A 27,934-nucleotide genomic window follows, 5' to 3' on the forward strand; every position below is an offset into this window, starting at 1 on the left:
CATTTTTAAAACACCTAACAGGTTGGTGATTTGCAATCCTGGGGTTGGTTAGCTGTGGTAAGGGGAGACGTTTATTGCATGGTGTCCTTTTCCTTCCCGTCTCCTGTGCCCGGAGATCCATTCCAGGTTTTCCTTTTCGCTCTGCTTCTCTATTTCGCCTATGCAATGTGTAGCACGTTTCTCTCTCTGTGTCTTTTTCCCTCAATCACTGTGTCTGTCTCCAGGATTTTTCCCTTCCTACTTCAGGAGGCTGCTCCTGCAGGCTCCGTCCGCGTGTGTGAAGCAGAGGTTCCCCTGGATCCCGTAAATACAACCCTATATGGACTCTCACCCACCCACACAGAGTAACACCACCAGAGGCGCGCGCGCACACACACACTCACACACACTTGTGCATTCTCCAGTCCATCCCCACACGGGCAGACAGGGAGTGAGGGCTCGCCAGCCTCACACAGGCAGGCACAGCTCAGTGGCTCCAGGATTTTGCTGCCCCTGTCTCGGGACTCCGATCCGCAGCAGCCAGCCAGACCTGTGTGTGTCGCGGAGGGGTTGTTCGAACTGGGAAAGAAGAAGCGGGCGGGGGGCGGCCGCTGCTGCTCCTGACCGCTAGTGTGTGTGCGCACATCTCCCCTTCGGCTTATAAAAGTTTGCCTCGGCAAGCCGGGGGGCTCCTCGCTCCCCCTCTGCTGGGGGACCCCGTCTGCTCCTCACCCTGGAGGCACCTCGGCTCCGTTCGCAGCGGGTGAAGGTGGGACCGTTCCCCGGGATTTATTGAGCTGGATTTGCATTTTGCACCATGTCTTCTTGGATCGCGGCTCCGCTGGTGGCTTTAACCGGGCTGCTGCTGTCACTTTCGGCCGGGGCTGATGTGAAGGCTCGGAGCTGCAGTGAGGTGCGGCAGGCGTATAGTGCCAAAGGCTTCAGCCTGGTCAATATACCCTTTCAGGAAATAGCAGGTAAGGACCAAGGGTGGGCGGGATGGGATGGAGGGGGAGGATGTGGCGAGGAAATGTGTCTACGTGTGGTTACAGCATCCCAGCAGCTTCTCCTTCCTCTTTCCCTTCTGGATTAGTTGAAATGTTGTTCACTTTTGCCTGGTCTCTCTCCTGCCCCCCCGGGCTCCTTACCCGGGAGCAGGGGTCAGCTTTTCTCACAGCCCTGCACGCTGGGCGGCTGGGGTCGGGAGCCGGGGCTATGAATTGCCTCATTGTGTGTACACAGTGAATTTGGTTTGTCTTTTTTTTTTTTTTTTTTTTTGCTTGGGACAGTCTGACAGTGACGGGACCCTCCAGGAAAGCGCGCGCCAGAGGAGGGGCAGGCTCTGGGAGGGAGGGAGCGCTCAGCGCCCCAGCCGCGATTACACGGGTGGCCTTTGGAAACTTCTTAGAGTTGCTGCTGGGTTATTAAAGCCAGCGAGCCGTCCTGATGGTGGGTCCTGCCTCCACTGCCCGTTCCTGCGGGGAGACAAGTTTGCCCTTTGCCAGTGGGGGCCTCGCGGGGATGGGGTTCTCCCCACTGCCACCGGCGGGCTCCTCTGCCTGCAGTTTGGATCAATTTCTGGTTCGCTAGAGGATCTGCACATATATTTGGGTTTTACGTGAGGCAAGAATTTACAAACACAGTGAAAGCGACTCGTCTCATTATAAACATGACTCCGGTTAATCAAGTCTCAGCACAGACTCCCACGAGCGAGCACTGAAATCAGCCCCAACCACCAGATTCCTCCACCCCCAACCAAGAAAAGGAGGGGAACCTGGGCAGCAGCAGCTGCTGGGGAGAGTTTCCCTGCTGTTCTGAAACATTGTTACAACAGGTTCATTTCAACCCTTCTTTCTAAAACAGGGATTTTTTTTTCAGTTTATTTGCCAGATTTTAGCTCCAACCATATATTCATTGCATCTCTAGGACTGACTGAATAAAAACGTGTCCGGGAAAGAGAATCTTTTGGCAATCGGAGAGTAGAGCAAAAGAGAGGCAGGGGGATGACTCGGAAATGCACGGACTTGGGCTGCTCAAGCCCTCCGGAGAGTAATCCGCTTTGCGAACTCCTAACACTTTGCTGCTTGATTCTCCTGTTTGCGCCGTGAATTGGGCACTCCGTGGTTTGTTTCCTCGCTTTTTTAAAAGTTGGAAGCAGTGAATTTTTCTCTCTTTGGATTAAATAATGCCAGTGCTGCTTACTGTTTATTATCTGGCTCTTTATCATCATGATGTAAACAGTGTGGTGCAAACATCTAAAGATCTTAAACGTGCCAATCCATAGAACAGGAATGCTGTTCCACAATATCGATACATAAGGGTCCTCCAGATCCCCAGGTGTAAATGAACATAGCTCCACTGAGTTCCCTGGAGCCATAATTAAGAGGCACACCAGCTGAGGATCTGCCCCATTGACACATTTTGGACAGGGATGGGAGAGTGAGGGGCCTATGCTTATGGCAATTCAGAGACCCTCTCTTCCTCCAGCTCAAGCTCTTGCTCTGCTTTCTGTGCTCCTTTTGGATTTCTTCTCGAATTGCTAATCAATTATATGAGAGCTCTCCTGTGAGCCACATGCCCTCCGAGTTTCTCAGTCATGCTTTCCCTTCACTTACGGTAATTTTCTTCTCTCAGATTGACAGTGACAGGTCTAAAAATCCTAGTGAATTTCAAACTTTTAATGGCTTTGAGTAGATAGTTCTTGTTTTCAGCTCACCCAGAAGTGTTAGTTTCTTCTCCACTTTTTATTTTTTATTTTTTAAATCAATTAAGCGTGGCCATGCAGTTTTTTAAATATCTTCCTTAAGTGTCAATTGAGCTTACAGGTTTCTATTAGTAAGTACTGATACCTAATGATTGGTTGCTAGTCAAATATTCATAAATAATCATAGTTAAAGCCATGATTTCTCTTATCATCTCCTCTTTTATGCTTGTGGAATACAAAATTGATGCAGCTGTATATGTTATTTTTCCTAAGCATCCTAACTTTAAAATGCAGTTGGCTTTCCTTAATGTTTAGCTATTTTGAATCTGGGTGAGATGATACTTTTAAGCAGCTTACTTGTAGACTGTGGTATACTTGATTGTTGGGAAGACTGTGATTATATTGTGTTTAGGTAATGTATTTAGCAGTATGCTGTTTTGCACATGCTGCTGAGTGCTTTTGTAATAATTGCTTGGGAAGGCTACCCTGTTGTTAAATGGAATGCTATCTATTTGTCATTAGATCTAATTATTATAAGCATTTAATTACAACAGCCAACATAAGGATTTTATGGTGCTTGGTTTGCTTGTTTGATTTATTTTCCTTTCTGGTCCTTTTTTGACTTATATGAACTATAATTGCTGGTCAGTGAAACAATCTATTGCAGTATTAGTGTGTCAAGGTGCATCAGATTTCATACATTTGAGTAACTGCTTTATTTTCAAAGGAATTCGATGTTGATCATTTGATAGTATGACTGAAAAGTAAATGATGCATAGTTTTATTTGTGTTTTTGGAGTTTAATATAGTTACACTTTAACTTTTGTTTTTTAAGAAGCTACCTTTTCTACATTGGACTATTTGAACACATATATTAATGCTAAGCTTGTGTAAATAAGATAGGTACCAGACATGGAGGAACCCAAGTTAAAATCACTTGCAAAACAAAATTTGTTGAATACCAGCACACCTTATATACATAAATTAATATTAATACACCATTGTTATTGGGATTTGCTTCTTGTAGTAAACCTGCCCCCACCCCCAGACAAGACTTTTTAGATAAGCTCTGTTCACACTAATACTTCTCTTATTATTTTTAAAAGTTTTTGGGAGAATATGTTTTTTTCATAATATTTCTAGTGTTACATATGCACTGTAAGACTGTTTTTTCTGTACAGTATTTTGATACAAATGAAATATGTGTTAAAGTCAATGATAATGTGATTATAATGAGTATATTTATTTGCAATTATATTGTAGGCTCTTATTTTAGTGCTAAAGTGTTCAATGCGACTTGTGCAGTACCTATCAAATGTAGTGACTGACCCTACAATCCTAAATATCCTGGGTTTTTGGGGATGTTGCTCATCGAATTCCAGTGCTGCAAACTACTTTGGAGTATTGCACAGAGAGGTATTTTCAAGCACTTAGGGCCAAACACTGGTCTTGTGGCAAACTTTGCCTGGGAGTGTCTTGGTGGAAGAATCCTCACTCATGTGTTATCACAGAAAGCAATATTGCAATACATATAATATTGATACAGATTTTCTTCCAGACATCGATATCCCTGGCACAGCTGACAGTAGCTTCAGGATCTACTCAAGGATACCACAGTAAAACTTGTCCTCTTGTAAAACTGCTAGTGAATGAATTCCATCTCTCATAGATGCGATGAGAACATTGCATCAGAGTGTCACAAAATAACCTTTGTGTAAAAATATTGAAAGGATAATGAATTTGTCTATTTAAATGATGGTGTCACAAATACAGTAAAATTATTGTATGTACAGAGTACACTTCTTCAGGCTTCTTGTGAAGGATGGTGTTATTGTGTGTGTGTGTGTATGTAAGGATATCAGAATCTGACCCTTTAAGATATTTTATATGAAAGTGAAATGTCATAGTAAAAAAATCTGTCAACAATACTTGTTAAATTCAAACCACGATTTCAGTAACTTTAAGCATCTGACTTAAGGCAATGAAAACTGAAAGTTCAAAGTTAAAATTGGAGCATGTCCTTAACTCACACTGTTCAGAATAAAATGCTCCACAATTTAAAAGCCAAGGTGGTGTCTGAATTATGCTTTTTCTATTTAAATGAGATCCTTAGTCTTATTTAAACCTCTTTGTTCAGTTCCCTTGTTTACTTAAAAAATGAAGTATTTTATAGCAACATTTGAAATACAGATTGTTTACCAAAGAGATCAGGATGTCTGTTTTGGAGTAAATCTTGAATAACTGAGTAATTACAGTGCTCCTTGGAAAAATTATTGAAAGGTTTGGAGTTCTAAATATCACTTCAAAAGTCTGTAAGTCTGTTCTCCTGTGGAAATGAAGAGCAGGATAAGATTCAGTCAGCCAAGAGGCACTACAGTGAAATTAGTCAGAGCAGAATCAAGCCCTTTATTTTGAAGGTCAGGAGTCTCCTGAAGTTAATTTTGACAAAGTGTCTTTACAATGGCGAGATAGGGAGCACTGGATTAAAGAAAAAAAAGCCCCTTCACCACCCAAAAGAAAACAAACAACTCCAGCTTGTTGTAGGCCCTAAAACAATAATTAAAACTACTGCATAATCATTCATGTAATTGAGATATTAATTTGTGTCAGAAGCACCCAAAAAGCTTTTTCTTAGTGTTTCCCCCTCCTTACTTATCCTTAGAATGCAATGACTGGTTGCCAGAAGACCATTGGGAAAGCCTGGTGGTCAAACTAGTGTCAAGCAACTTATTATTTAGTTGTAAGTTCTATTGCCATCTCCATTGAAGTCAATGGGAACTCTGTGAGTAGAGTGGCTGTATAACTGGACACAAAGGGAGATTGAAAAAGGCTAAGGACCTGCTTCAGATCTCTGAACAGTACAAATCAGAAGTAATGACTGAAATCAGTGCAGTTATTCTGTTGTAATTTTGTGAAATCAATATTGGGCCCTTAGAGATTAATGCATCCTTGAACTGTGCTCAGTGCAAAGACTGAAGTGGGGATGGGATTTTATGTGATCTTTGCACTGCCCCTGTGCTAGAGCTGCCATAGCCTGGTTTAGCCCTGGTGCAAGTTAGAATAGCCTTGTGGGCTGCCCTAACTTGTGTCTGGCTCATGATCCCCATGAACCATTCCAATAGCCAGGACATAAAATAATGCTGTTGTCACACCTTCCCACTTTGGTAATGCCCCGGCTGATTACCTGTTCTGGAGGCTTCTTTAGGGGGTGGGAAGTGCCTGCTATTCTGACTGCAGCAGCTGGGAATACCCAGTGGAGGAACTATTATGGCAGCTTTACAACCACTTAATGCCAGCAGATCCTGTGTGAAGTGGCCACAGGTCAACCATTAATTGAGTTCTTAGGTTATGTCTACACAGCAGTGCAAACCCAGGGTTCAAACTCAGGCTGAAGCCTAACCTTGCTTCCATCTACACACAATTCATGATAACCCAGGGCTTGGACCCAGGGTCCCAGGACCCCATGGTGGTGGAGAGTCCAAGCCTGAGTCAAGCCAGGACCCAGGGCAAGCCCTATTGCTTTGCAATATAGAGGGAGCCCCACTGGACTTGTGCTCTGGGAGTCCACTAAAAGTGTTTCTCAGTCGCATAGGCTGACTTTCTTTGTCTTCTGGCCAGTCAAACTTGGTAGACAGTCAAGTTTTCCCACACTGTACCACGAACAAAGAGCTGGAGCAGCCACATTTTAGGAGGGTGGTAGGAAGTCTGGGATACAAGTAGTTGGACTTGAGCCTGCATAATACAGTGTAGACACTGGCGACCCAGGCTCGGATTTGGGTTCAATTATTTCTAACCTGGGGTTACAAAAATGAATGTAGATGCTCAAGCCCGAGGTTAACAAACTTGGATGTGTTAACTTGAGTTCTACTAACCGTGGGCTTACACTGAGGTATATTCTGCAATAAAAGACCTGTGGCTGTGGGGCTATAAAATTGAAATATAGATGCTGAGGCTGGAGCTCGGGCTGTGAGATCCCATGAGGCAGAAAGGTCCAAGAACCCAGGTTCCAGCCCAAGTCTGTTCGTCTACACTGCAATTTTATAGCCCTGCACCCCTAGTCTGCTGACCTGGGCCAGCAGTGGCTGTGCCATGACTCTTTTATCATAGTGTAAGTGTACCCTGAGTGTCATTCTGTCCACTATTCCATATTGTTTTTACATTGACAAATAGCGAGAAGATATTATATAACAGGGGTCGATAACCTTTGGCATTCGGCTCACCAGGGTAAGAACCCTGGCGGGTCGGGCCGGTTTGTTTACCTGCCGCGTCCGCGGGTTCAGCTGATCGCGGCTCCCACTGGCCGCGGTTTGCTGCTCCAGGCCAATGGGGGCTGCGGGAAGTGGAACAGGCCGAGGGATGTGGGAGCTGCAATCGGCCGAACCTGCGGATGCGACAGATAAACAAACTGATCCGGCGCGCCAGGGTGCTTACCTTGGTGAGCTGTTTGCCAAAGGTTGCCGATCCCTGTTATATACTGAACCCAGAAAAATGGAATAGTTCTGAATGCTTGTTGGATAACTATATAATTGCTTTTTTTAAAGAGAACTAATTACCAAGTAGTACAGAATGAAATCAATGGGACTAATCACTACATACTGATAAGCATGTGCATAAGTCTTCTCATGATCAGGGCCAAAGCCCTTTTAGGCCATGATCTTGCAGTCACATATGTACATGCTTAATGTTACATACATAAGCAATCCCATTGAACTGAGTGGTATTACTCACTTGATGATTGCCTCTGAAGCAGCTGGCATTGGCCACTGTTGGAAGATAGGATACTGGACTAGATGGACCAATATGACCATTTTTATGTTCTTATGTACTTGTGCTCATAATGTTAAACACTTATGTAAAGCCAAGTCACCATCTGTATGAATTTTTTAAACCATCCTTTAAACAGGCCAAAATTGTGTTTATGTTCATTAGTTTCATTTAACTCATAAAAATTGCTTTCGGACTGCGAATTTAAACTTTAAATCCCAAGTTCTGGATTTCCAGAGCATGATTTTTATGGTGGAATTCTAAATTCTGAAAAGAGGGATTTAAAATGGAGATGTCACTAGCAGTGCTATAATAATTAGTGTAACACTGAACCTCAGTACCTTGTACTATTGTACTGTAGTTATTTTTTACTTTCTGTTTACATTCAGATTTACAATTGAAGAACACATATAAAGCTACAGTACTCTTACATTACTAAGTGGCAATGTGTTAAACTGTTTTACTGCTACTTTAGTACTTATTTCATCATATGGTATTTTATACTGTTCAGAGACTTGGTGGTGGTCAGACACCAAAGTGGTCATGCACTGTGTTAAAAGCTCAGGCCATTCTTTTTATATGACTGCAATAAAGAATATATGCATTTCATTAATATTATGACTTGGCTCTCATAAAAGGTCGGTTTCAGCTGAATGTACTGTTACTTGCAAATGGCAAATCTTATAACAAGTGATCAACAATAAAAGCTTTTCTAGATAATTTGTCTTAAAAATTACCACCTGCTATTTCTTTTGAATGACTTGAGGATCTTGCCATATCACTTAGAGATCACTGGTTTATTCTGAATGATATATGTTAGAAAACTATGCATACTAATCTTTCTTTCTGCTTAGTAAAGTAAAAATGTATAATTATGTTAATGTTTCCAGTTGAAATAAGAGGCTTGGTACTTAAAACTCCATTACAGTGCCAAAGTATCTACACTCATATTACTAGCAAAATGAAATTACATTTTCAATGAACTATGACTTTGTGATACCCTTCATACCTGGTTAATGGTCCTATCTCTCTGGAAAAGGAACGTTCAGCTTAGAATAGTGACCATTTGTACTACCAAGCATAATGATTTTAGCAGTTTAAAAATGTATGTCTACACTTACTCCTAAGCACTGCATGTCAAGGCTAGTGTTTAAGAGCAGGATAGCTATGCTAAACTGGCGAATACATTACAAGATGCCCAAGGAATTGAAAATGTACTGCAGATAGGAGCAAAACATATACATGGTAAGATTCTTGAATTTATAGTTTTCTATATGTAAGACTTTAAACCTGTGGAATTAAAGTTAATTTCCTTTGCAGTTTAATGCTACAGAGTTCCTTCAAGCACACCAGAAAACTCAGAGTTATTTCTAAGAAAACGGAATCTCTTTTTAGCCCTTGGTAATAGAGTAAAACTGTTGTTAAGACCACCAGCCCTCTGAAGTGCAGTTTATTTTCACTAACATGACCTTTTACTTCAAGCAAAGTAAAACAGTGCTTTATTTCCTTGAAAGATTTTGAAATACTGTTATTTGGAAGAAAGAGCATTCTAGGCAATTACTGTAATTCTAAACACAATAGATGCAAACAAAACCAAGGGTATTACAGATTCTACCCTGCTCAGCGTTAACTCCTACTGCTAACTATTCAGACTTTATATTACACATCACAGACCCTGTCTCCTGTGAGCTAAGTTAGAAAGTTATTAATAGTACCTGAACTTGCTGCTTAGAGCCTTTGGGAAACATTCCCTGTTAATCTGCTGTAGGTACTACATGTGCCCAGAAGGAGGCTCTACTGTGTAACTTCATCCTATAGAGAGAATACCTCAAGCTACATTTTAGCCCAGTTATTGTGGAATTGATTTTCACGGCTCATGACAGAAGCTGTTTTCAGCCCATGAAAAGGAAGTGGCTAAGGCTGATACTCCTAACACAAACAGCAAATTGCTCTATGGCTTTCATAGGCTGCAAGGTCTGTTACCTTAAAGTTCTAATGGCCTTTTAACAGTGTTTCCAGCTGAGCAGCAGATGTAAAAGATACTGAACACTGAGAGCTAGGGTTTTTTTTCCACTCTGAAAGAAACATTTTTACAGACACTGTACTAACAATGGAGCCTAGGACCTGTTCAGTGACCTTTTGAGTTTAAAATAGCAGGACAAATCTTCTGAAATTAATTGAAATCTTGACTATTTTTTACAGGTGCCTTATAGGGATATTACTGTTTCTTTGGTAAGATGTGGTTAGTGTAATAAAATCTTGTATATGTAATTGTGCCTGTCATCCTGAGTGATCCCAAAGCAATATACAAACCATATATACAGAGCACCAGTGAATTGCAGCCACTTCTGGAATGGAAAGGCAGAAAACAAACAAACAATGGCACACTACTAAGATGGGTATTTACAGACCAGACAGGATCTCCATTTTTGTGGTTACATCACATGCATTAATAAATGGTCTAGAACTCAATTTATCTGCATCAGAAAACTGAAAGGCTGAGTCAATCTAGTCGGCTCCTACAGTTCCAGGGAATCTAGGTATTTCAAACCTGAGGCTTAATCAATTAAGGTATATCGTCCAACTCAGAAGCTAGAGATCAATTTGAATGTATATCTCCTATCTGCTGTAACATCGGGCCAGAATTCCGACTGTATATGGCCATACCATTGGTCATAGTTACCGAGCTCGCTGCCCTTCTGACCCTTTTCAAGGTGTCTCTAAGTGCACCCCAGCAGGTATCAGGCCTCAGGCCTTCACCTTTCTGGAGTGAAATCTTGTGATTCTTGGACTCATAGGCCAAGTCATAGGTTCTTGTACCCTGAGTTCCAACCATGCCTACTAACGGACCCAGTACCTTCTTTCTTTTTGGAGTCTGTAGCTAGTGGTGAATACAGTGACCCGAAACAGCCTTCCCCCATTGAGGAAGTGTGATTCTTTAAATCCAAGCAAAGTCTTTGAAGTTCTTTTCCTGGATTTGGATCTGCTCCCCAAAACCAGTTTGGAAAGCTCAGCTGGATGTTGGAGGTAGGATTTCAAAGTACATATCTGTTACAGTGCCAGGCAAACACTTAAGGACCATGCATATCAGGATCCGTCGCACATTTCCTGACGATCCTGTTACTGAATTAACTCTACATATGAGCACACAGGAAACATCCTTACAACAATCAAGCAAAGATAACAGAATAATAATTAATAAATTATTACAGACCAGCTCCAAATCCTTCAAACCATTACTTTCCGAATGTGTAGATTTATTATCTGAAAAGTAGTTACTATAAAATCCTGGACTATAAGTAACTTCTGTAACAACCGGATAATCATTGCCCTTTGATTTTGTCATTTAAATACATTTTTTAGTTTATATTCTCTGAAATGAAAAATAGTGTAGAAATTAGGTTGAGCTTCAAGGTGACAAGAGGGGATTTGAAAGTATTTTATAATATGTTGTATACCACTCACAATATTCTTCTAACTGAGCAATTCATATTTATTTCAGGAGCATTATGACAATATTATTCTCATCAGAAGTTTGGAGGTTTCCATAAAACATTAATACTTACAGTTGCTAGATTTGGATTCAAAACAATCTTTTTGTGCCCTGGATCCAAAATTCATCCATGGTGTGTTGTTGGGACAGTCCTTGTGGCTGTAAAAGATAGTGGCATTGGAATCCCAGGAAGGAACTCTCACAATATTTTGGATGCAGTAGCTGCATTAGAGGAGGGAGCCCGTGGGATGGTTCAGGTGGAAGGGTTAGGACTGCATGTAGGTGTATTGTGGAAAAGGTGCTGATGTTGTGGTGAGGGGACAGTCTTGTGCACATTGGGGGGGCTAGAGGGCCAGGAGTGCTTCTCCTTCCCATCAACTCCTGGGAAAATGTTCATTGTGCAATCACCCTCTTAAAATATATCTTCCCCTCTCCCAGTGCTGAGTGCTGTGTAGAGGGCTGAAGAAAGGGAACACCAAAGAACTGCTGTAAGGCTGGTTAAGGGGTTGGATGAGGGTAAGGGAGAGGGAGCAGAACTTCTTTCCATTCATGCTGTTGCTCCGACTAGGTCCTAATAATATAGATTTTGCTATTTTTTTCCCAATTAACCAGAGTGCAGTGATGCTCCCTAGCGACTTAACCTGGAAGAGATATTAGTGTATTTCTATGATGATTTCTTCACCTAATAGAGTTGCATTAGTAGTTCCACTGTCAAACATTTACTTCAGCTTCATAGCTTACTACCTTCTACAATATTATTGCTACTCTGAGCTGTGGCTATTTGTCAGTAACGAGTTATTGCTGCTCAGAGTTGGGAAAACACATGTAGTTCTGCTGGACCCCAGCTATACTGAGTTGAGGGGCATAGATGTTCCATAATGGTTAATGTGACTGCTTGACATTCACTAAGGATCACTAGAAACTTTAAGTGTTAAGGTCTTTTCTCAGCTCCTGTTTAACACAGCTATCTTGGAACTTGTGTTTTTTCACTCCTGCTGTGCTGCTAGGACTTGTCCTATCCTCTCTGAAGTCCTTTTAGGATGAAGGTAGATGGCAGTCTATTCCTGATGGATGCCTGAAGAGCCTGTAGTTAGGAGAGGCCCTTTCTCTCAGAAGACTCGGGGGAGGGTACAGAGTGGGGAGCCATCTCGTTCAAGTTGTTAGGAACAGGAGGAGGATAAGCCAGTGGATTTCCTCAGAGATGTCTAATCTAAGAATGCAGCGTCCTAGGGTTGTTGGAGGGTTGGGGACAGCTGGGGAGTAGATAGGGAAAATGAGAGGTTGGGTGGATAAGGAGAGGCTTGAAATCAAAGTAGTTCCTGCTTCACTATATGAGTTCAAAATGAAACTGCAAGGAATCCCATTGTAAACTGAACCTTGCAGCTGTTGTACCATCCCACATATTATCGTCACGTGTGCTGTACACACTGGTGATCTGTGATGGCTACCAATTAGTTTCCAGGGAGTGTTTTTTAACCTAAAAAGCTGTAAATGATTTACATCCTGGCAATCTGATAGACTGCCACTTTCCCTTTGTGGTGGTACAGTGGAAGTTGCGATGGGCTGGAGCTACATTTGGTATACTTTAGAAGGGTCTGCCAGCAAGCATTCTTGTGTGGTATCCTTGTTTTTGGAATTTGTTTCTGCCTTGGTGATCTTCAGGATATGCTATAAAAGTCACCTATTCTCCCAGGCTTTTTGCTTGGGGGCTATGAAGAGGGCTGGACGGAGTCAGATACCTTGGTGATAGGTACCAATATAAGAACCTGCACTGGTGATCATCGGAAGGAAACTAGGGACCATTTTTTTCATTGGTCTTATAGTCATCATGTCTTCATACCTCGTATGTTGAGTTTTGCACCTAGATAATTGGGGTTTATTGGAAAACTGGGGTGGTGGTAGATGAGAATGCAGTTTGATTTATTTATTTGTTTTGATTTTTAAGAAGCTCACTGCATACCAGATGACACCCATTCAAAGTTCTGTGCACCTCTGACAACTATTTTAAACAAAAACACAATAGTGGAGATATTGAAACATAATTTGTCCAAAGCAGTAGCACTTCTCCCAGCCTATCACATCTCATCTAATCCCCAGTCAGCAGGCTTTAGAGGTGTTCATTTTTAACTTTGTGAGTGTATTTGCTTTTACATTTGTGTTAGTACTTACAGAGCTGGTAAGGTGCAGTAACAAATGAAAATAAAGTTGTGATTTCTACATACACTCTTGACAATGGTCACACTTAAAGTTTCTTTCTTTTCTCCCCTTTTAAGCATTTAAGAAATCTCTCTCTAACTGATAGACTCTTTCAAAACAGAAGAAACTTTAAATACAACACAAGTACAGTAGAATGAATAGGAGTACTTGTGGCACCTTAGAGACTAACAAATTTATTTGAGCATAAGCTTTCATGGGCTACAGCCCACTTCATTCTTTTTGCAGATACAGACTAACATGACTGCTACTCTGAAACCTGTAGAATGAATATGTACTATATAAATATACACATTGATACACTTATAAACAATTGTACACATAGTATAAATATTTCCTTCCCTAAATTTACAAATACACAGGCCAATACTGATCTAAAGTACTAGATGCTTCTATGTGTGAGCAATTTTGGATCCTGGGATGAAAAGGGCAATATAAAATCAGCATAGTGAAGAAAAAGGAAAAATATTTCTTCAGTAGTTTTTGGCTAATATTGTATTTTCTTTAACCAATTAGAGCTGTGACCATTTACATTGTTTTTATCTGCTCTAAACTTGCATAGCATGTGTGTATTTTAAATAGTTTTGAACATGTAAAAGAAAAAAATAAGGTAGGCCTAGTTGAGAAAACTTCTTTAAAAACAAATCTTCTGTTCTCATTGGTAAAGCAGAGACTCCTCTGTTAGCAGCAACAGCTGCAAAAAAAGTAGGAAAGGCAGACTACACTAATATAAGTTGCAAAATGGGTTGCAGTGGCTCAACCGAGATTTAGCTGTTTCTGAGCAGAAAATCAAAATCTAATTTAAAAAAGAAGGTATTTAAAAACTTGGCAGAGGGAGCTTTATTTCTTGAATTGGTGAAAAGCCAGGAATGATATTCTTTGACTGCTTCTGTTACAAGATAGTCTGTCATGCTGGCTATCGCCTAGCAATTAGCATTGTTAATTGAATACGTAGACCATAACTAAAATGCATTGATTAAATGCAAATACCTGTCTTTAAAATATAGCCTGGCTGATGCAGTGAGAAGATACCCCAAAATGTTTTCCTGAAACTGAAAACCGAAACAGTGATTAGTTTGTTCTTAAAGCTGATCTTCAGAAGTCAAAGTCCTTTCTTTCAATAAGAACCCCCAAAACTCTTTAGTCGTTTTTTACAGAGGTGCCCCACACACTATAAAATGCACATAATTTGACTCTGACCTGGCTGGTTGTGGGTACATAAGTTTTGCTGTTAGCAGTATCAGAATAGTGCACTAAAGACCTAAGACCAAATTCGTGACCTTTTCCATATCCATACAACCCCATGAGGTGTAACTAAGGGCAGGATTTGGCTAGTGTTGTCACCTGCCTGGTTTTCACCTGGACAGTCCGAGTTTCGGCTTGTGTGTCCAGATGCCATTTGCCGAGCCTGGATGTCCAGTTTTTTGATCTGTGACAACCCTAAGAGGAAGGAAAGAGGCAGCGGAGCAGCAGCAGCCACTGCCACCTCCGGGGCCATGCTGCTCATGCAACTTGCCATGGAGTGTGGCCTGCAGGGGTGGGGCCTTCAGGGAAGAGGCGGAGAAGGGAGCAGGGCCTGGGGAAGAGTCAGAGAAGGGGGCGGCCTTGGGGAAAAAAGGCAGAGCAGGGGTGGGGCCTTGGGGGAAGAGGCGGAGCAGGGGGCGAGGCCTCAGGAGTCTGGGTACCAGCCATTAGAAAGGTGACAACTTTAGATTTGGCTGAGATTTATTTTTTATATTTTGCAGATGAAAAATACGAAATAGAAAGGTAAGTGATTACATGTCTAGAGCTCTAAGACAGATGAAAAATTGTATAAATAATGCCTACTCTTATACTGCCTGAAGTTACCTGCAAACCCACCGGCCTCACTGAGGTACAGGCGTGGGAAGCAGGGTTTACTGAGAGTAATATTTGGCCCTATATTTGGTGGGTTTTTGTGCAGACAATGCCAGACTCTTACTTACCCAAATGTAGACAAATATGACAATATTATTATTAGTTATTTGTCTAATAGTAGAATCTAGAGTTCCTGATGAGGATTAGGGCCTCATTCTACTAAACACTGTACAAACACTTAGACTTGCGGAACCGCAGGAGTGTTCTGATCCTGGCATTATTGAAGTACACACTGGCTTAAACACACTTTTCTGTTACACAAAGAAAGAAGATAGTATAAATAAATATTCTCATTTTTTGAAAATAGTCCTTTTAAAGGACATCAGCTTTATATCCCACTGAGATTTCTACAGTAATTAATTGATCCTTTGTGGAGACATCTTTGTACCTGGTTAATTAGGAATTTAGAGTCTGAGTTTGCTTTTTTAAAGCTGCTCCAGCTGGACACTGTAAATCATTGTCTAGAGTGCAATCAATGTAGAGTACAGAAACCATCCCTGCATAGTGCCAAACCACAAATTCTTTACACCTTGTATGCCAAAATCTGGTTGCTGAAGGATACTTAAATGAATAAATACAGATCATTGATCAAGAGGAGCTTTTTCTTATACAGGAGGTGGATTTGAATTGTTTCTCTCCACTGATTTGTACATAAGAGAACAATTGGTAGTTTGTCTACATTCTGCAGTGCAGCACAAATAAATGTGATAGAGTACAGGAAACCTCAATAAAGATGCTACAAATGCAAAGTAAGTCTTTTAAAATTGCAGGTTGTGGGCAGTGTTCTCTTTCTTAGATATACCATGACTCTGTCAGTTATGTTAGATTTCATTTTCCTTTTAATATTTATATGACTTTCTTTCTGAGTAGTTTTTGGCTTCCTGTCTCCAAACAGAAATTGTCTAGAGTAATATTTATTTTCCTTTAGGCCATATTTACAGGATGGGAGATTCTAGCATAGGAAGAGAGGTAATGGAATCCTTGGATACATAAATAGAGGAATCTTGAGTAGGAGTAGAGCAGTTATCTTACATCTGTATTCAGCACTGTTGCTGAAATACTTGTCCAGTTCTGATATCTGCTATTCAGGAAAGCCTGACAAATTGGAGAGAGTTCAGAGAAGATCCACAAGAATGATTAAAGGATTAAAGACATGCATTATAGTGATAAACTCAAGGGGCTCAATTTATTTAGCTTAACCAAGATAAGTTAAGGGGTGAGTTGATTACAGTTCATAAATACCTACACGGGGAACACATATTTGTTAATGGGCACTTCAGTCTAGCAGAGAAAATTATAACAGGATCCAATGGCTGGAAGTTGTAGCTAGACAAATTCAAACTGGTAATAAGCTGTATAGATTTTACAATGAGGATCATTAACCGTTGTGATGGATTCTCTATCAGTGGCAATTTTTAAATCTAGATTGGATATTTTTCCAAGAGATATTCTCTAAGAATTATTTTGGGGAAGTTCTGTGGCCTGTGTAATACAGGAGGTCAGACTAGATGGTCACAATTGTGACGGCCTTGAAATTGATGAATTATCTGTGATGGCAAGTGGCAATTCGGTCATTGCTGTCCTCTTGCTGCCTATTTTTGTAGCAAATTGGCCTTCTAGCCAAAATATCTGCTTTTGATTCTAGAAGAAACTTTATAGAGCTCCTCCATCCAATGTAGAATAAATACCAGCAAAGTCAGTCTCAAGAAGGAAGTATTAAATATTTGAAGGAATGATCCATGAAGTTAGTTTAGGATTCATAACTACTTGTCATCTACAGAAGCACACATGTAGCTTTGGTGTTGATGTATATAATTTAGGTTACTTTTTATAGTTGTGCAATAGTGCAGCAAAACCAATAAACCTCTCTAAGAAGACTAAAGAAGTTGGCAAATTGAGATAATTATATTAATAGCTAGTGATCTTATCCTTGTTCCATTCTGTGGATTGACTATGATGTAAAGAACTGGTCAAACTGTTGAAGGCAATGATTTTCCAGATATGAATCATACTGAAAGGACAAGGGAGGAGGGAAGGATTGGGGAACAGTATTTGGGACTCCTGTATCCTCACCTCACCTCATTACGGAGATGTTCAGATATACCCTAAAATAGCTGAAATGAACGTACAATGGATATGCTACCCCATGTTTGTCAACATGCTAGTGTAAGTATATGCAGTAACTTGGGGAGGATGTGACAGTAAGAAATAGCTGCATGCTCAGATTAATAGAATTATTTTACTTTTTGATAATCTTGCATTAATATGAAACAGACAAGAATGTGGATGCCATTATCTGATGGTCCATAAATTCAGAAAGTTAAAGAAAAATACATATATCACAATAGGTTCATCTGATTCTGTACCCTGCGGCTTCAGTGATTACTAATTACTGATCTGCAAGGCTCTGATTGTACAAACAGATCCAGGCAGGTGGAGTATTAGTGGTGACAGGAACCTTACATCCAAACAGAGTCCCATTGAAGGCAATGAGGTCTCTGTGCTGATGTAAGGAGCTATCTGCATGAATCTCTTTGTAACACTGGGGCCTTAAATTGCAAAGGCAAGGCCAGGAGTATATGCAGAAAACAAATAGGAGAATTACATGCAAAAATATTTATGTGGTAGATTTCCCAGCTTGCTTCTGTAGAACTCACAGTTCATTCCAAAGGCACATTATTCTTTCTTTTCCAACCCTTTCTATTCTCCCCACCTCACACAAGCATAAGAACATAAGAAAGGCCATACTGGGTCAGACCAAAGGTCCATCTAGCCCAGTATCCTGTCTACTGACAGTGACCAATGCCAGGTGCCCCAGAGGGAGTGAACCTAACAGGCAATGATCAAGTGATCTCTCTCCTGCCATCCATCTCCACCCTCTGACAGACAGAGGCTAGGGACACCATTCCTTACCCGTCCTGGCTAATAGCCATTAATGGACTTAACCACCATGAATTTATCCAGTTCTCTTTTAAACTCTGTTATAGTCCTAGCCTTCACAACCTCCTCAGGTAAGGAGTTCCACAAGTTGACTGTGCATTGTGTGAAAAAATACTTCCTCTTGTTTGTTTTAAACCTGATGCCTATTAATTTCATTTGATGACCCCTAGTTCTTGTATTATGGGAATAAGTAAATAACTTTTCCTTATCCACTTTCTCCACATCACTCATGATTTATATATCTCTATCATATCCCCCCTTAGTCTCCTCTTTTCCAAGCTGAAGAGTCCTAGCCTCTTTAATCTCTCCTCATATGGGACCCGTTCAAAACCCTTAATCATTTTAGTTGCCCTTTTCTGAACCTTTTCTAGTGCCAGTATATCTTTTTTGAGACAAGGAGACCACATCTGTACACAGTATTCGAGATGAGGGCGTACCATCGATTTATATAAGGGCAATAATATATTCTCAGTCTTATTATCTATCCCCTTTTTAATGATTCCTAACATCCTGTTTGCTTTTTTGACCGCCTCTGCACACTACATGGACATTTTCAGAGAACTATCCACGATGACTCCAAGATCTTTTTCCTGACTTGTTCTAGCTAAATTAGCCCCCATCATATTGTATGTATAGTTGGGGTTATTTTTTCCAGTGGTGCATTACTTTACATTTATCCACATTAAATTTCATTTGCCATTTTATTGCCCAATCACTTAGTTTTGTGAGATCTTTTTGAAGTTCTTCACAGTCTGCTTTGGTCTTAACTATCTTTAGCAGTTTAGTATCATCTGCAAACTTTGCCACCTCACTTTTTACCCCTTTCTCCAGATCATTTATGAATAAGTTGAATAGGATCAGTCCGAGGACTGACCCTTGGGGAATACCACTAGTTACCCCTCTCCATTCTGAGAATTTACCATTAATTCCTACCCTTTGTTCCCTGTCTTTTAACCAATTCTCAATCCATGAAAGGACCTTCCCTTTTATCCCATGGCAGCTTAATTTACATAAGAGCCTTTGGTGAGGGACCTTGTCAAATGCTTTCTGGAAATCTAAGTACACTATGTCCACTGGATCCCCCTTGTCCACATGTTTGTTGACCCCTTCAAAGAATTCTAATAGATTAGTAAGACACAATTTCCCTTTACAGAAACCATGTTGACTATTGCTCAACAGTTTATATTTTTCTATGTGTTGGACAATTTTATTCTTAACTATTGTTTTGACTAATTTTCCCGGTACAGATGCTAGACTTACTGATCTGTAATTGCCAGGATCACCTCTAGAGCCCGTTTTAAATATTGGAGTTACATTAGCTAACTTTGGGTACGTCTTCACTGCCCGCCGTATCGGCGGGTAGCAATCGATTTATCCGGGATCGATATATCGCGTCTAGTTAAGACGCGATATATCCATTCCTGAACGCACTCAGCGTCGACTCCAGAACTCCACCAGAGCGAGCGGCGGTCGCGCAGTCGACGGGGGAGCTGCGGCTGTCGATCCTGCGCCGTCTGGACCCCAGGTAATTCGATCCAAGATACTTCGACTTCAGCTACGCTATTCACATAGCGTACATAGTGTACGCTATTCACGTAGCTGAAGTTGCATATCTTGGATTGATTCCCCCCCCCTTAGTGTAGACCAGCCCTTACAGTCATTGGGTACAGAAGCTGATTTAAAGGACAGGTTACAAACCTTAGTTAACGGTTCCGCAACTTCACATTTGAGTTCTTTCAGCACCCATTTTAAAGGAAGAAAAAGTCAAGAGCAAAGTAATTCCATCATTTTTCTCATATTTGCTGGAATACCTAATTTGTCTTTACAGAAGCGTCACAGTGCGATCTAGAGAAAGTCAGTTGCTTCCAGATGTTCTCCAGACATTCTGAAGACAGTCTAACACAATGCGTATGCTTCCATAGTATATTCTCAATTTAAAAGAGCTGAGTTTTCTTTGTGAGTATGACCCCTCAGTCTCCCTCCTTTCCAGTGCTAATTGGACTTATTGTAGAACTTGACTTTGGGGAGGAAAAGGTCAGCAACAATAATTTTATGAAATGCTGATAGGAATTTTTATTCTCTGTGCACTATGAAAAGTGTCCAAGAGAGGTCAATTGAACATAGATACAGCCCTGGAGCAAGAAAGATGATTGCATTAAAATGAATGAAGTTACACCTGTAGTGTGAGGACATAAACACAAAGAGCCATGCCTTAAGCACCAACTAGAAAACTCCCTGACTTGGAGTTCCTCCTTCTTCTAAGCTCCACTTGCTACACATCATGGTCCTCTCTGGAAATGGTGGAGGATCAGGAACTCTATATCCACTCCTCATCTCCCACTTACATTATAGATGAATTCACCCCAAGTGTCTTCATGTATGCAGACAAGATAAACACCGCATGGGTACACTGGCTGAACTGATAATGCATTTAATGGGCTTTTATTGCAATTTTCCCCTCCCATTTCTAGAAGACTATACTTCAAAGAATATGCTGTTCAAAATACTAGCCTAGGCAGCAAAGAAACCTTTTTATAGTAAATAACAGGGAGTCATACTCTGACAGAAGATAGCTTTGTAGTAAGATCATAGTGTTGCTTCGTCCCAAAGTTTGTTTTCATCAAAGCTGCAGCTACTCGAAAACCGGTCAGCTGGTTTCCACAACTAACTCCTATACCACTCTTTCGAGAGAGATTTTAACTAAATCCTGTTATTTTCTTCCATTGATATTGTTAATTTAAGGGTTAAATAATCAAATATTCCCCCTTTGACTGTGATTGCAACTCACCAATGAAGTTCTAAGAACTACTAGGGGAAAAATGTCAGATTGTAGAATCTGTCAGATTCTAAGGGACTTGGTGGAAGTCTCATCACTTTAGTCATTTCTTAATTGGATAAATCTTACATGGCCACATTCACCATCACATTATGTTGGTTTCTGTCAATGGTAATGAAAAGCCTGATTGCTAAAAGTGCTTTGGTGGATCAGTTTGCAGTGCCAAAAAGTGTCGACAATTCCACAGTGAGAATGGGGTGAGAATTGGACCAGAAGGGGTTATTGTAGTCCCAAAAGAGGGCAACTGTAGAGAAAAAAATGTGTGTGATTAGAGATCCTGGAAATCCATTGATGCAGCAGCTCTACTCGGAACCAGTGGATTTCTGGGAAGATTAACACTGCTCACCCCACCATGCCAAATCCTGATAGAGAGGGAAAATGGAAAAATTGTCTGTCTTCCTTAGGAACAAATCCCTGTATTAGCCTTAGCTGCTGCTAACTAACTAGTAGTCAATAATGGCCATAATGACATTGGCCACTTTATATTAGTTTGTAGCTCTGAAAAGTAACTCATATTCTCTCTCTCTCTCTCTCTCTCTCTCTCTCATTCACACACAGACACCACCTGGAAGACATTTATTTTTTACTAGTGACCATTTTCATGGACTATAGCCCAAGGTCAGTAATTATCTTGGCTCCTAGAACAGCATGGATATTTAAAATGGAGGTTAGTCCAATGGGTCACCCCAATTAAGAAACCCCAAAATCTTTCATACATAATTATTAGGCAGTCAGATAGGGAAGAGCCTATCCCCCTGTTAGGATATTCCATGTTATACTATCAGGATGGTCTTGAACATGCTCAGTAGATTCTTTCTGGTGTCACCAGATGTTCTCTAGTTGTCACATGTATCATTCCGTCTGGGCATAGTCACAGACTCCACAGTGGCAACAGGGGAAGCAGTGATTGTGGTTGCTGTTGAATGGCAGTTTTAAAATTTCCACTAGGGAAAAATGATTTGCCTCGACATCTGAAGAGCCCCTGAGGGTTACAGAGATATCACTGGCCAACAGCCACAAAGGCAGTTTGATGTAGAATTGAGCCTTAAGCTGCTGTTGGAAACCATCAAGATAATGAGTCGGTTCCAGAGAAAATAGGTTCATTATTTTTTAATTGGGCTGCTTTTCAAGCAACTCATGAGCTGCTTATCAAAATGCAATAGGAGTTCCATATATCACTGAATTTAAGAAATTATAAAAAAGCATTGAAAGTTAATACCTGCCACATGATGTATCCATTGGTATCCATTGACTACTCTCTAGATGTTTACCACATCTGCTTTTCACATGTCTTTAGAGTCTGGAGGAAAAAACCAAAACAAATCCTCCTTATATCTGCAGTATATAAATAAGAACTGACAAAAATACAGTATTTAAAGTGAAACTTTAACAAGACCAAAAACATTCTGGCAAGATTACTTCTGAGAGTACTTAAAACCAATGAATACAGTACATCTTTCTCTGGGAATTAACACCATTATAGTCTCATTTGGGATATTTACTCAGGATTTATGGAGCAGTTTTCAGGAGAGTTTTGAAACAACAAAATGAGAAGAGCAACAAAATGCACACAAATTTTAAAAATGCTGTTGCCAAACAAATAAGAAAATACACTGAACATTCAATATAAAAATGTTACCATTGCATTCAGATTATATATTTAAACACACAATTAGGAAATGAAAATGTTATGGTGCACGTAGTGACATTAACTTGTCCACATTGTACATTCTACGGGATTTGAAAAACTCATATACCTGTGGTGAGTAGGAATTTTGGGTAGGATAGTGGTCTGACTATGGTCAGGGATCATAATAGCTGGAGCTACAGGCTTCTTCCCTTCAGCCTCGGAGCAGAATAGGCAAGGAGCCCTACATCTTTAAGAGGAGGGAATGGTTGCAGAACAGAGCAGCTCAAGTACTGCTACTGTTTTCTGCAGGTGGGAGAAGAAGAATGTGTACAACTGTGGTGCCATTAATGTTTTAACCTGAGACCCTGAGAGGGTCAAGAGAGTGCATATGGGTGGGTGGCTGAGTGGATGTGGGTAGGTGTAAGAGGGCTCTTGAGGAAAGTCCTGCACTGTCACTCCAACTGCTCTTTACAAACATAGCCCCAAACTAAAAAGAGCAGTTGAAACTGGATCAGCAATAAAATACCCTTTAACATTGGCAGCATTATCAATGCAAGAATCAAAAACATATTGTCTGCTGGGCAGACAATTCATAGCTGCATTTGTAAATTGATGCACCTGGTGCAGATTTGCAAGTTACAGTATGCCCAGAAACACATCTGATCCACTTTTCACAACACACTTGAGTAGCTGGAGCTTACTGAATAATAACTGCATTGACTCTCAGCATGATGTCTTTGTGAGAGAGATGGGGTAAAAGTTCATTGTTCAGATAGGGTTATCCCTATCCCTGTTATCATAGTTAACTGAGGTGACATTAAGCATGTGGGCTTCCAGCTTGTAGTCTTCTTCATTTGAGTGTAATTCTTCAGATAATTTCTTCTGGCTGGTGTATTATCCACAATAATTCATTTCAAAATCTTTATATTTCCAATACCAGCATTTTCTCCTTATGCAGTGGCTGGCTTGTGGAATTACTCAGATTTTCTGAAGCTGGAACCCAGGTATCTGGATAATGCGCACAAATTGGTTGTTGGATTCTTTCCTATGGATTTGGGAAGTAGTAAAGTAAAGGATTCAGCTTTGGTATGCTGGAATTTTATGTAAATATGGTGTCATGTAAATATTCACATGCTTCACTATATGTCATTTCCTCCCATCTGTTCATTATTTGTTTAAGCTTTTTTCAAATTTATTTGGTAATTCTGGTCCTGGAGTTTCAAAGTGTTGCTTTGTTTGCCAATTTTAGAAGCAGAAAGAAGATAATTCGAAGTGGTCTTATCATATTCTATCCACAATCCACTCTCCTTTCAGTGCCCTTTACGTGTAGCATTCAGGCAGGAATGCTTCTTTACATTCTACTAGTTAAACAGAAGCCTAATTTTGCAAGGATAATAATCAGAAATCCAGTTTATTTTGTGCAAGACCAGCACATCACTGTAACTGTCCCTGGCTGGTGGACACACTGGGTGAAATCCTGGCTTTGTAAAAGTACATGGCAAAACTCTCTTTGACTTCAAAGGCGCCAGGATTTCCCTCACTAATGTTTCCTTTGCCCTTGCATTTTTTTCATTTGGGCTGTTGTGCCTTCAGCTTGGTAGATATCAATTCTCTGGTCCAGTAAAAATATTTAAACCAGTACTCAAGAAACCTCAGGTCTTACCTTTTGGGGTGTAAGTCAGGAAAGGGGAGCTGTCACCTAGTGCTGCAGAGTGAAGTATTACTTGTAGGAGTCTGCTTCCTGCTTCTGCTGAGCTGTATGAGGCTACTGAGACCAGCCGCATAGCACCTGCAAGAACAGAGGAGATAGTGTCTAGCTGTCTTGTTCAATAACCTTTAGCTCATTTGTTCCTATAGTAGTTTTGCTCAAACCTCTATTTTAGTCTAATTTTGGTTACTATCTCTAATTCCTCAACCCACCCATACTCACCCTTTTCTTAAAAACCGATTACTAATATTTCTTATTTATAATCTGGTAATATATTCACTTAAACCCTCTAAAATCCCATTCCTTTTCAAAATACTTCATGCTCACAATCCCTTGTCATACCCTTCTCTTTCTTCAAACAGCAACGCCCAGCCTTTCTTCCTTTGTTCTCCCAACACCTCTCTTCTGACAATCATTTCTTTCTCTTTGTGCAAATTACCATTCTCTGCACATACAAATAATAGCTAGTGATTTCAGAGGGCTTGAAGAGAGTCTCCTGGGATTGTCAGGTCATGCTACCTGCTGCTCCCACTTATTCTTGAAGTCTCCAATGGGGATGAGACCACCCTCAAAGCAGTCAGCAGATATTCATCTGCTGAAGCAAACTGAGGAAAAACAAACACATCCTTTTACTAAATGCATTTTATTCTTTTCACACTGCAGAAGCCTCACTAATTCAAACTAGTAGCAATGACATCCTCTTCCCCGTTGAGAAGAGCTCTCAGTTATAGTTTATTTGATAGTTTATTAGTTATAGTACTGGTTTATTTAAAATAGTGAACATTTAATTTATCCAACACAACTGAAATGTTGTCCCTATGGTGTTATGACACAAAAAGTAATTCTTCCACTCTATTCTGCGCTGATTAGGCCTCAACTGTAGTATTGTGTCCAGTTCACATTTCAGGAAAGATGTGGACAAATGGGATAAAATCCAGAGAAGAGCAACAAAAATGATTAAAGATCTAAAAAATATGACCTATGAGGGAAGATTGAAAAAAATGGGTTTGTGTAAGCTGGAGAAGAAAAGACTGAGAGGGAACATAGTAACGGTTTCCAAGTATATAAAAGGCTGTTACAAGGAGGGAGAAAAATTGTTCTCTGTAACTTCTGAGGATCGGATAAGAAGCAATGGGCTTAAATTGCAGCAAGGGCGGTTTAGTTTGGACATTAGGAAAAACTTTCTACCTGTCAGGATAGATAAGCACTGGAATAAATTGCCTAGGGAGGTTGTGGAATCTCCATCACTGGAGATTTTTAAGAGCAGGTTAGACAAACATCTGTCAGGGACAGTCTAGATAATACCTAGTCCTGCTATGCATGCAGAGGAGTGGGCTAGAAGTCCTCTTGAGGTCCCATCCAGTACTATGATTCTATGGCTATGGATGCTACAAGTTGCTTAGGAACATAGGTCTTGCCCTACTGAATCAGACCCAAAGTCCATCTAGTCCAGTATTCTGTGTCTGAGAAGTGGCATGAGATGCCTCAGAGGAAGGTGTCAGAATCCTGCGGCAGGCAGGTGTGAGGTAATCATGCCCCCCCCTCCAGGTCTCTAATAGTTAGAGATTAGTTAAATCCTGATGCTTGAGGTTTACATCCCTTTCAGTATTTCTGTCATTATGATAACTCTTGATATGCATGTAAATGATATAAATGTCCAATCCCCCTTTTTGAATTTTAAGATCTTCATCTCAATTACTTTCTCTGGCAATAAGGTACACAGTTTAGTTGCACGTTGTATACAAAAGAATTCCCCTTTATCAGCTTTTAATTTTCCACTTTTTAATTTCATTGAATGTCACCTTGTTGTTGGGGACAGGGCGAGCAGAATTTCCTAATTTGTTTTTGCTATACCATTCATTATTTTCTATATTTTTATCATGTCCCCTCCTTTCTAAGATGAATTACCATCCTAACAATCCCTTTTCAATTTCTCTTCATATAGAAGATTTTCCATGGTCTTGATCCTTCTCATCATTCTTCTTTGCACTCCCTCCAGTTCTACAGTATTGCTTTTGGACTGGGGTGGTTGGTACTTGACACAGTAGACTCATTGAGCAGACTCTAAAACTGTGAAAGTGACAGAATAGCACAGAGAAGAAATAGAGTGTCTAGGCAGGCATAAACAAGTCTGTTGTTGGGTTGTAAAGCCCTGCTATTTCCTGGCTTCACCCATAGTACAGGATATATTATTTCCTTGAGTTTAAAATAGATGTCAATGTATTTTATATTAATATTTTCCTTCCATATCACCAGTGATAGAAAAAAAGGGTAGAAGAAAAAAGAATGAGCTCTGAACAGAGAGGCTGTCTCGGCCTTTTCAGTTTCTCTGTGTATGTAAGTGTGCTTCACAGGTCAGTGATACTTGTTTCTGGAGGACAAGTTATTGTATCCTTCTTTGACTTGTTATCTGTAAGGATAGTTTAGGCTTCTACTGTCTTCTCTAGTCATTAGTGATGACTCTGTGGTTCCTGAAGTGGGCTGCTGCTCCATTTCTTAAATTTGTTTAATCTGCACGATTTTACCAGGACTAAGTTGTCAACTCTGTCACCACCTGGGCTCTTTGATTTTGCTATTCATATTCTGGATCATACACAAGCACTATGTATTTTCGCTTTAGTTGCTTTGCTATGCGATCAGAGTACTGATTTTGCTTTCTTTTCAGAAGATTCATTGTTGAAACACAGTGTGTGGCTTTTTCTCTTTCCTTTGTGCACCTAGAGACCCTAGCTTTCCGTTTCCTTCTTAGGAGTAGTTCAGTAAGTGATTGTCCATAAGCCAGAAGAAATGCCTTGCAAGCAAAATTATTATAACAGGTGTGACGGGTTGGGTCACAGAGACCCTCTTGGGACTGCCACCTGATGTGCTGAGACTACCTTTGAGCATGTTTTTGGCAGCTTGGGACTCCAGTACCCTATCTTGTTGAGCCAGACACACTAGCCTGCTGCAAACGCAGATCCAGGTCTGAACCACATTCCCCAAAAGCTGCAGACTTAACTGAAAGCAGCTTAGAAAGTGTTCCTGTCTCTAGAACCCAGATACCCAGTTCCCAATGGGATCCAAACCTCAAATAAATCTGTTTTACTCTGTATATAGCTTATGCAGGGTAAACTCATAAATTGTCCGCCCTCTATAACACTGATAGAGAGATATGCACAGCTGTTTGCTCCCCCAGAAATTAATTACTTGCTCTGGGTTAATTAATAAGCAAACAATGATTTTATCAAGTATAAAAAGTAGGATTTAAGTGATTCCAGGGAATAACAGACAGAACAAAGTAAATTACCAAGCAAAATAAAACTCAAACACGCAAGTCTAAGCCTAATACAGTAAGAAACTGATTACAGATGAAATCTCACCCTCAGAGATGTTCCAATAAGCTTCTTTCACAGACTAGACTGCTTTCTAATCTGGGCCCAATCCTTTCCCCTGGTACAGTCCTTGTTCCGGCTCAGGTGGTAGCTAGGGGATTTCTCATGACTGCAGCCTCCTTTGTTCTGTTCCACCCCCTTATATGGCTTTGGCACAAGGCGGGAATCTTTTGTCGCTTTGGGTCTCCATCCCTCCTAAATGGAAAAGCACCAGGTTTTAGATGGATTCCAGTATCAGGTGACATGGTCACATGTCCTGTGAGAGCCCAAGCCTTCATTCTTTCCGGACTGACTCACAGGAAGGCTTGCAAGTAAACAGAGCCATCTACAGTCAATTGTCCTAGTTGATGGGAACCATCAAGATTCTAAACCACCATTGATGGCCCACACTTTATATAA

At 40.6% G+C, this 27,934-nt stretch overlaps 1 protein-coding gene across 1 annotated transcript in view; it reads left to right on the plus strand.

Annotated features, from left to right (window-relative positions):
- The first annotated feature begins 294 nt into the window (after positions 1 to 294).
- Positions 295 to 27,934, plus strand: part of GPC6 (glypican 6) — a 1,112,204-nt gene continuing 1,084,564 nt past the window's right edge. Inside the window, exon 1 of the mRNA XM_054012093.1 lies at positions 295 to 956. Within this exon, the coding sequence (XP_053868068.1) occupies positions 797 to 956 (160 nt within the window). The 5' untranslated portion in view covers positions 295 to 796. The remainder of the gene's footprint in view (positions 957 to 27,934) is intronic.

This window comes from Malaclemys terrapin, chromosome 1, assembly GCF_027887155.1.
Source record: "Malaclemys terrapin pileata isolate rMalTer1 chromosome 1, rMalTer1.hap1, whole genome shotgun sequence".
In the NCBI taxonomy this organism is placed as follows: Eukaryota; Metazoa; Chordata; order Testudines; family Emydidae; genus Malaclemys; species Malaclemys terrapin.